General features: G+C 36.8%; 1 protein-coding gene across 5 annotated transcripts in view; it reads right to left on the bottom strand.

Moving 5' to 3' along the window:
* Positions 1-761: 761 nt before the first annotated feature.
* Positions 762-10,584, bottom strand: part of DIDO1 (death inducer-obliterator 1) — an 88,403-nt gene continuing 78,580 nt past the window's right edge. For all 5 annotated transcript variants that reach the window (XM_073309101.1, XM_073309100.1, XM_073309103.1 and 2 more), the window contains one exon: positions 762-6,136. In XM_073309101.1, coding sequence (XP_073165202.1) covers positions 2,673-6,136 — 3,464 coding nt within the window. In that variant the 3' untranslated portion in view covers positions 762-2,672. The remainder of the gene's footprint in view (positions 6,137-10,584) is intronic.

Below are 10,584 nucleotides of genomic sequence, written 5' to 3'. Positions count from 1 at the left end.
TTTTCTGCCTCAGTAACATACCTATTGAGGTCGCTTCCAGTCCTACAGTTATATGATAAAAATTCAGTATTGTTTCTAGAGTTTATCTGAATCAGGCTAAATATTGTCATTCTTTCAGGCCCAGATTTTGAAATCTAGGCAACATATCTTGCAGCAGAATTCAAGTCTGGCTCACCATCAGAGTGAACAAGGCCATGCTTATGAAATGGAACCAGCACCAATTTTGTCAATGCCACTGCTGCTGTTTCCTAGCTCTTGGAAGTACAGACCTACTAGACCCTAGCTTGACCAAATCCCAGCATGAACATTTGCAGCAGCCTATTTGACATTGCTATAGAGACCACCATCCTAGCACATGGGAAGCAAACAAGTCCCTTGTAGAGTCACTGCACCTGCTTCCAAATCACAGAAGGCCTTGTTCTTCACCAATGGGATGAATTTTCCCCCTTCCACCTATGCAAAGGCTGAGAGCAGCTGAGCTGTTCATCAAAGAAATTTCTCATTTGTTCTGCTGATGTACGCTCTGCAAAAGACAACCTCATAATTCAAATAAAAAATCTGGAACATACTAGAAAATGTTTTTGAATGGCTAATTTAAAAAATCAAACAAGCCCAACAAAGATAGCACTTGCCTTTCAGAACCGTTACAGTTAATGTCAGTTGTTAAATAAATTGTTTTGTTTTGAAAGCACCATCCTTGTTCAGAATGGTAGAGAAACTGAGCAATCATATTGGCAAAACATCCACCAGTGCTCAGTAACTGTTTCTTATGCCACTCTTCTTCTCTGAAGCCTCTCAAATTGTAATACTGTTTGTCTTGTTAAAAAGTAGTAATGATAACTAAAATATGTACATGGTTTTAAGAAAAAGACAACAAATCTCTGTAGATGTTTATTCTACTTACAGTAACAAAAACCTGTGAAGTCCCACATTTTAATGTACAGTGATATATTTTGCAATATAAAATACAATTTACAGAAATTTCTATCAAGTAAACCTAAACAAACACACTTGATTTTTGCATACTTTTATGTATGTCTTTAAATTAGAAACATCCCAGTAAAAAGAAAAAGAAAAAAAAATCTTACATCATAGATGTTTGCATTTAATACCACCTCTTTCTGCGTTTTATCATTTTGACTACCGGTTTCGAATACTGCCCATCATTTAAATCAGCCGAGTCCTTGATATTTAAGGAATTCAAAGATGCACCAATATAAAGTGTAATATCTGTAGTGATGTATATGGAATAGTGCTACTTATAATGTAGACTTCAAGATGCAAATGTTAGTAGGAATCTAATTTTACATTTGCAAAACTATTTGATAAAAATATCAAAATATTTACCCAACTGTAAATTTACAGGTTCAAATAAATTAGCAGGGTTTTCTCTGTTTCACACTTCAGAATTATGTACTTGAAGAATACATGAAAAGTAGCAGTATGCTGTATTGCACAGTGAAACACTTTCCCTCAAGCTACTGCATTAAACTAATATCACCTTTTCCATTTCAAGCTTTATGCAAATGTTTATTTTCAGTGGCCAACATTTAAATACACCATCAGCATTATTATGGATTGCCAAAAAGCACTGACATTTTAGTTTGGGAGCAAAATACTTCTTGTCAATAAATTACAGAAAAAGTGGAGAAAATCCTTAAACCTCTAAATAGAAACATTCTGCAAACAAAATGCTTTGCAAGAATCAGCATAACCAAAAAAATAGCTTTAGTAGTATATTTAACCAGCTTATTTTCCATCCCTTTGGTTTACCAGTTTATTCATTTATAAATTTTAATCATTTGCCAATGTATGTTATTTTTAAAACTTCAGAGTTCCACTGGATACAGAGGTGTTATATTTTCTTTAATTATATTTTTGTAAAAATGCAACATTTAAAACCTTGCAGCCTCATGAAAAAAAAGTTATTTATGTAGAAGCCTGTGTTTCTTGGTTGAACTCTCAGCAGCTAGATTCCATAACTCAAAATACCTTTATATAAAAAGGAAGATAGTGCACTTTTAAACTTGTCATTTCATATTCAAATACTCTGTCAGTTACAAATAAGGAATAACACTGTTCTTTTGCAGCCATTTCTTAAATACACACAACCCATCCATTGTAAGATCACAAGACAACAATATCAGACTTCTCTTGTAAAGCATGTGCTGTAGAAACAACTTTTTACACCGAAATACTACATAAATGAGATGTAAAGATATGGCTCCTAAGGTCTTGATTAGATTCTCTTATAAAATTACAATTCAAGTTACTGGAAAACATAACTTTGTAATCTTAAAAAGCAATATGCTCTTTGTAGACTTTTTCCATTCCTGTATTCATTGTAAATGGAAATTTTAAGATAAAGGTGTAAGTAGAAAAAAAAGAAAATCTCATAACTCTTAACGCTGTGAATTTTTGTAAGAAAAACATTATGCACAAAATTCTGCAAGGTAAAGTCCAGTATGTTCTTGCTTCTTATCTGTTTGAATATTCTCATTCACAGTTGTTAAAAAACTGTTTTGTCAACACATTTTGTAAGGCTTGTTTTACAAGGGCATTCTTGTAAAGATGAGAATATACAGTATATACACAGGAGATCTCGAGTGAGTTCTTGCTTTTTTTTTTGAAAAATCAATCATTTATTGAGTACAATTAATTATGAATTGTTTCTATGTCTGATTAGTGGAAGATGAAGCAACTTCTGTTTCTGCTGGATTTTGAGTTTCCTGCTGTGGTTCGGGCTTCAAATCTTTACCACTTTCCTTACTTTTACTTCGGGCTTTACGATCTTTTCCTCTGTCTCTGTCCCGGTCTCTGTCCCTCTCTCGGTCTCTTTCTTTCTCCCTGCTTCGATCTCGGTCTTTATCTCTGTCACGATCCCTGTCCCTGCTTCTTGATCTGTCCCTATCACGTCTTCTGTGGGAATCTCTCTCTCTGGTTCTGGCTCTCTCTCGGTCTCTGTTTCTTTCCCATTCTTTTGCCCGCTCCAAATCTTTCTCCCTATCTTTGTTTTGGTTTCTCTCTCTGTTTTTATCCCAGTCTTTGTCTCTGTGTCTCTCCCAGTCCCTTTCCCTGTCTCTATTCCAGTTTCTGCCATGATCTCTTTCCCAAGGTCTGCCATATTCCCGATCCCTTCGTCTTTCTTCAAACCCTCTGCCTTGTCGATTCTCTGACTGCTGACCTTCTGGCTGATCTAGTACCTTTTCTTTATTTCCTCCTTCATACCTCTCCCTCTGCCTCCCTTCAAAAGTCTGACCTCTAAATTCAATATTTTTGCCCTCTCGGAAATCGGACACCGGCCATTGCGCTTCTGACTCAGGTCCTTGCCCTGAAAGATTAGGAAGAGAGGTAGATGGCCCTGCTTCATCCCACATCTCCTTCCTGTGTGGCGGTGGATGACTTGGAAGTTCCAGGAGTGGTCTAGGGCTTGGTTTCATACCTTGTGGAGGTTGCCCTTGAAAATGAAACCTAGAAGGGGGAGGTTCATTTTGTTCTGGAAATAATGCAGGTGTAGTTCCTCTTGGTCCTCCAAAATGAGGTGGTGCTGGCCCTCTCTGGTTTGCAAATCTGGGTGGTGGACTCCCTCTCCGTTCTTCAAAAGGCGGTGGCAAAAGTCCCCTGGGCCCTGGTATGTGACTTGGAGCTGGACCTCTTTGCCCTTCAAATTGATTTGGATGAGGGCCTCTTGATCCTCCAAAATGACAAGGTGGTGGACATCTTGGCCCTCCAAACTGAGGTGGTGGAGGGCCTCCTCTCTGTCCTTTAAACTGAGATGGTGGTGGTCTTCTTTGACCTCCAAAATGAAAAGGTGAAGGCCCCCTATTTCCCATAAACTGGGGTGGTTCTGGTCCTTCAAATTGTCCAGGAGGCCTAATCATTTCATTATATTGGGAATCTGGGAAGTCTCTTTGTTCCATGTGAGGTTCCCTACGATCTTCAAACTGAGATGGCGACATTCCTCTTGGACCACCAAGATAGGAAGGTGAAGGGCCCCTATTATCACCAAAAAGAGGAGGTGGTCCATGTTGTGTAGAAAATAATGAAGGAATAGGTCCTTTTTGTCCTCCAAATCTGCCAGGTGGAGGTCCTCTCTCTCCATCATTATTTGGAGACGAACCATGCTCTTCTGAAAACTGTGGTGCTGGTCCTCTCTGCCCAAGAAAATTGGGTCCATGAGGTCCCCCAGATGCACCAAACATCAGGGGTGGAAGCCCTCCTTTTTGCCCAGACAAAGGAAATGGAGGCCCGCCTCGGTTTTCTTCTAAGTGTTGAGGGAGAGGTCCTTTTTCTCCCTCACTTTGAACAGCTGGAGATTCAGTTTGTTCTGCAAACTGACGGGACTGAGAATTTCTTTGATCTTCATACTGTACTGAAGAGAGATTTCTTTCTGGTTCAAAGTGACCAGCTATCTTTTCCTGGGGTGTGAAGATTGGATTTGAAAAAGAATCTCTTCCTACTGATGGAGAATTAGCATCCTGTGACTCATTTGACCAAGGTACTTTATGCAAATCTTGCAAAGACTGACCATCATTTGGTGTTGGGAAATTGGGCTGAAAAGATGTACTGGGAGGTGTTGGAAGCAGTACTTTACGTAAAGGCTTGGATGTGGAAGTTTCTCCAGAAGCTGTTTGATTCACACTTTCCGGATGAAGTTTAGCAGTGTTTTCAAACTTGACATTAGGTGCATCTTGTTCAGATAGGGTAGCCACTTTTTCACCTGGAACCCACTTCTCCTCACTATACCCAGCCGAGGTAGCAGAAATTAATGTTTTATCTTCCTTGTCAAGTGAAGTCTGTAATGAACCTGGATAATTGGCTGGAAAAACTTCTTTTGTAGGTGTCTCATTGTGTACTATTTGTGGCTTTATCCGAGAATCAGCACTATCATTATTCTCTGTTACCATTCTTCTAGCCTGTCGAGGATCTCTACTTTGCCTCAGATCAGAGCCCTGGTTTAGCACTTGTGCTTGGTGATTTGAGGATGAAGGTAAATCAGATTTTTCTGTAATTTGTTGTTCCTGCTGGAATAAGTCAGTCTTTGTTATGGATGACTTTGGTGGCGGTGACATTAAAGCATCAGACACTGAAAAGTGAGCCATTGAAACGCCAACAGCTGCTCTTTGTTGTCTGAGGGCTTCTTCTTGTTCTTCCAGTTGTCTTTTCTGTTCTTCTATTTGTTTGTTTAATTCTTCCAACATTTTTTGCTGTTCTACCAAGGATGACGGAGCAGACAGATCAGGCACATATGGGGCGGATGATTCCACAGCATTGCTTTTCACATCTGCATACATTTTATTAGGTAAATCATCAACTGTAACTTTTGCTTCTTCTAAGATAGTTTCATCTTCTGGATCATAGGCCTCATCCTCTAGTTCAGATGTTTCACAAGGCTTTTCAAGATCATACAGTTTTTCACTTTCACCAGTCTGTATTTCAAAAGCTCTCTCTGGCTCATACTCTTCTTCAGGATCATATGGTCTATCATCTTCCTCCTCTTCTATAACTTTATCTTTGGACATCTGCCCAAACTGCTGTACAATTGGATCTAATAAAGGAGCAGCTGACACTCCATCTATTGTAACTTGAGCTTCCTGGTTTGAAGACTGAACAGTTTCAGAGTCCTTAGTAACAGACTCAAAAGCTTTCTTTTTTCCAAAAAGAGTCTGCAGGATGTGCTCAAGAGGTGTGGCTGTTTTTGAAGAACATGAAGTTGTGGAAGATGAATTTGTTATGCCAGTGACTGTTGCTGTTGCTGAAGTTGGAACTGGCAGTGTCATGGTTGCTGTGGTTCCTGTTTTAATCGATGACAGTATTTTTAACACTGATGGTGTTATTGTAGATGGTTCTTGAATGGGAAGAGATGGTGGTGGCGGCGGTGGTGGTGGTGGAGGAGATACAGGTGGCGTTGTACTTACAGCTGTTTCTCCAGAATAATGTGTGTATTTTGAAGGTTTCTTTTCTTGCTGGGAAGCATTAGGGCCTTTAGGGTACACTGATACTTCAGTTTCTTCCTGTATTTGAATTCTGCTTCGCTTTTCTTCCATCTTGTCCGACTCCAGAACAGTTGCAGGACGTTTACCTTTTTGACAAATCACTAATCCAAGAATTAAATTTGGACGTGATGATTCAAGACCTGGAAGACAAAAAAGACTTTGTTATAAGTCAGTTATTTATCCTTAAAGCAGTAACCGATTGATCTGCAACAGCAATGAAAGCACACAACAGAGAAAATACATAAGATCAATACAGATAGTGTGCACCTTTTGTTTGAATTGCACTATATGTAATTATGTCAGATTTTTCACTAGCCTTTTTTTTAAAAAAGGAAGAACATTATAGGATATTTCAGTTAAAAATATGTTCTCTGATGCTTTTCTTGTGAAATATTTTTAACTGAACAAACTAGCACTAGGTGGCGGTACTAAAATAGTGACTTCCTTATTAATATAAAAAAATCAGATCAGATCTCTGCATTGGAAACATACTTCATTAAACATTCTTTTTTCACTTGTTCACTTCTCAAAGCTAACATGCTTTTGATAAAAAAATCAAATTATTTATCAGTAAATATACTGTAACTAATGGAGATAAAATGGGGAAAGCCTGCTACAACAATACATGCATTCAGTACATCTAAGTAACAATAAAAAAATGCAAAGAATTATTATTAAAACATTAGTCTCATGCCATTTGAATATTTCCAACTGTTTTCTATAGTACATTGAGAATATGGTAACTTTGTCTATAACAGCACATTTTTCAAAAGAGGTCAAAATTGTGTTTAGCTTCAAAGGAAAATGCTTAATAAAAAGACTCATATAACTAGCATAGTAAATTATCAAAGAGAAAGAGGGACTATATAAATATTAAGATACGTCCACATTTTTTTTTTTACTCTAAATGATAATCATACGCTTAAAGCTGTTTATTCTTGTTAACAGCGTACTGGTATTAGATTAGCTTCAAAACCTTAGTTGAGATGTGTTTAATAAGTAAATAGTAACAGTACTAAATCATTTCCTCGTTGAAAATTCTTTGGTAATTTCAGCTCATTTTAAGGATGAAGCTATTTTTTAAAAAGAGAAGCATAATAAAAGCAAGGAAGCTGGAGGCTCACTAGCATATTATACCAAGCCCTACCAAGCAAGTTAAGGGTAAAGTAGAGATGAAGTTTGGTATTCATGGAGGTATAAAAGAAAATACTTTAAAAACTGATGTGAAAATTCTACCAGAAATATGATCTGTACTGTGGAACAGCCCTTTGGACATTTTACAATAAGACACCAATTATCTGGATCACTGAGCCAACTCCAGATATGTTTAAATAATTAGAACACAATTAGGAACATAAGTTCACAGTTTATTAGATGAAGACTTTCAGACAGAGGGTAGGTATGGATAATCTGGAGCCTATACATTGTACATATATGTTTCAGTCATGAATGTCTGGATTATTATCATTTTAGCTGTATTATGACAGTACCTATTGGGACTGGGATTCCATTATGCTGGTGTTGTACAAACACATCGCAAGACAAAGTCATTGTCCCAAAGGGTTTACAATTTAATTTAAGAGACACAAGTGAATGCAGAACACACTAAAAAGGGGATAGGAGAGGCAGGACAAAGAGTATCAGAAAATCATGCGTGTACATAAATTAGCTATTGCACAATTTGATTCCAAGTAATTTTAATAAATATATGTAAATATTAGTAAACTCCAATGGGCTTCTTTGTAGCATTACCTGTGGGCAATTTCCTGTAGTCTTCATAGTAAAAACAGATCTTGAGGAGAGGATAAGTGGCAATATGGATCAGTTTGGAGAGGGCATTCCAAGATGGGGTGACATGGAAGAAAGCTTTAAGATGCTTGTGAGATAAATGGACAAACAGGAGTATGGGTCTGGCAGAACAGAGGACAATGTGATGTACAACCCTTCCGTAATTGAACATTAACCATTTAGGGCACGGTGCTCCAGCTCTTACATAGGTGAGTAGTCTCATTTAGGTGAGTAATCCTATTAGTAAAGGCTTCAGGATCAGGTCATTAGGAAAGCACATGCTAGATTGACAGGAAGATTTTATGATATAAAGACTTCTTTTTCTTCTGCTTCACACTATCTTATTTAATTCTATTCTCCCCTCCCTATGCACACAACTTCAATTGATACTTGGGGAGGTTAATCAAATGAACACAGGATAGAGGGCAATGAAAAAGACTTATTAACATGCCTCTGGTTATAAATGTAATCTATACAAGCATTCGGATTTTTGTGTGTGTACTGTAAAACTGAAAAGTACTTCCTTAAGTAACATAATGGCGTAAAAATCTAGAAAGCTCTGTGATTATATTTGAAGTCTTTCTAGAACACTTGTGAGCGTGTATAATAGCACATTGTGAGGACTAATGTAATCTAGTATATTTAAAACAGTTTTTTATGATGGTACTACTGTTTTAAATTTCTAATTTTGTTCTTCAAATGTAGCAGGGGAACAGTTTTCTTCAAACTCTTGCCTCTTTTTCTTGGGCTGATGAGTCTCCTTTAAGTCTTCTACTGAGGTGGATGTCGCATATTTCAGTTAACTAATACTGTTGTCCACATCACACCCACACATGGAAAAATTTATATTTTGCTTTCAGTATTTTCAAAATTATCCTGTGTGATATTCCTAGGCTTCAGACTAACAACCCATTTTGTCAAACATTCATCCTTCAGCAACAACTGAGGCTCTTGTGCTTATCGTAACTATATGGAGGCAGGCATTCCTCAAAGGACATCACTGCTAAAATTAACAAATTAAAGCAAGAGAATTTAAAATCTTATGAGTCTGCTGTCAATTGTGGGAGAAACAGCACTAATCTAAAAACTCTGAATACTTCTGACGGCAACTGGTAAATGTACAGTGAATCTGTTTTAAGTAAATACCCAAGCAACCTGCAAAAATTGGTTGCACACTAAAAGTGGTTTTTATAGAAAAAAATTGTAATGAAAATCTTGAGGCTACTCTACAGTGATTGTTTAAAAGAACTGGTTAGCTACTGGAAGTGGTTCTTAGCATAGGGTTAAGTGTATTGAAAAACACAGTGTTCTCTTCTAATAGAATTTAAATGAAAGTTTTATCGAATTCAGACAAACCTACATGCCTTGATTCGTGAACTCACCCAGTTTTCTCAAGTATTGCTGCTTGTATGGTATGTAACCCCTCTTGTTTTGTGAGAACATGGCTCGGCACAATACCAGTTTGCATGAGCTACATCAACCCAATTGCTTGTAAAATGTGGAGAGTTAAAGTCCCACAGTTTAGATTTTTTTTTTTTAAACCGGGGATTTTGTTTGACCCATTATATTATTATAAACATTCCTTTATTTTGATTTTGTAATAAATACTGCGCTCCATTTATGTGAATTCAGTGTCATAGGAATATTACTCAGACATAAATTTAGGGTTTCACAAACACTATGTTTTCTTCCCCCTCTTCCATAAATTTATTTTAAATGAGATAAACTTAAAATAAACTTAAATCAGTCATAGGAAAGGAGAGGCACGCTGCACTGGAAGACACTGGGACTTGCAGATAATCTGAATTTTCTAGTTGAAAAAAAGATCACATGGGTATTGAGGTGGGATGGGATCAGGTAGGTTAGAAACTAAACGTACAGCATTCTCTTGGGGAAAGATCTTAGAAATCTTTGGTCAGTCCAAAAACAACCTATCTTGCACTCAACAGCTGACTTTAAGCAGCAGCAGTTCTGATGAGTCTGGGTATCAGGAATGTAGCAAGAGACCATTTTAGCCCCATTTAAAATTAATTACAAAATTTATTAGATAAACTCAGGGATTTGCTTGGTTAAGGATTCCCTCTATTTTATTATCTCCTATAACTGCATCGTTCAAAAGTAGAGCTAGTGAAATAGGAAAATACCCCTGATTTGTGAATGTTTGTGGATATAAATGTTGAGTTTGGTTCACTATGAATTGAGGGGTCAATTTCTTATTTGCAAGTATTCGGATGACCATTATGTAGTCATGTAAATGTTGACAAATCCTGAAACTTTCACCAACTTTTATTTGTCCAAAAATCCTTATTAGGAGTTTGCTCTTTTTTTGTCTTTAAAGTTTCAGTTATCTAATCAGGACCAGAGACAATGCCTTGTGACTTAAGTGACCAGTCACAACACAAATTAAAAACACTGAATAATCTACTCGTTTAAAAAAAAAAAAAACCCTCCTAGGATGGAAAATATCCAGTATAACTACCTGGTGAAGCAGAAATTAAGATCTGTTTGCAAACTAGTGATTAACTAAAAAGGGGTCAAAAACTGTAATGAAATATTTGATACAAATATTTCAACCAGCTCTAGTCAAAAAACTAATAGCATTCAAAAACTTCATAAAATGTATTTTAAATATTTACCTCAATAAATCAGAGCTGTCTACAGCTTGATAATAGTCCTAATCCATGATTATCTACTTTGATATTGTAACTTAACAATAGTTCATATCAAATTGTACATAACCCTTGCCTTTCAATTATCGTATATTCCAAATTTCAGCAAAATAGAAATTTTTTAAGTTTGT

This window comes from Lepidochelys kempii, chromosome 13 (genome assembly GCF_965140265.1).
Source record: "Lepidochelys kempii isolate rLepKem1 chromosome 13, rLepKem1.hap2, whole genome shotgun sequence".
Taxonomy (NCBI): domain Eukaryota; kingdom Metazoa; phylum Chordata; order Testudines; family Cheloniidae; genus Lepidochelys; species Lepidochelys kempii.
The sequence above is the reverse complement of the archived record's forward strand: the minus strand, read 5'-3'. Positions and strand labels throughout refer to the sequence as shown.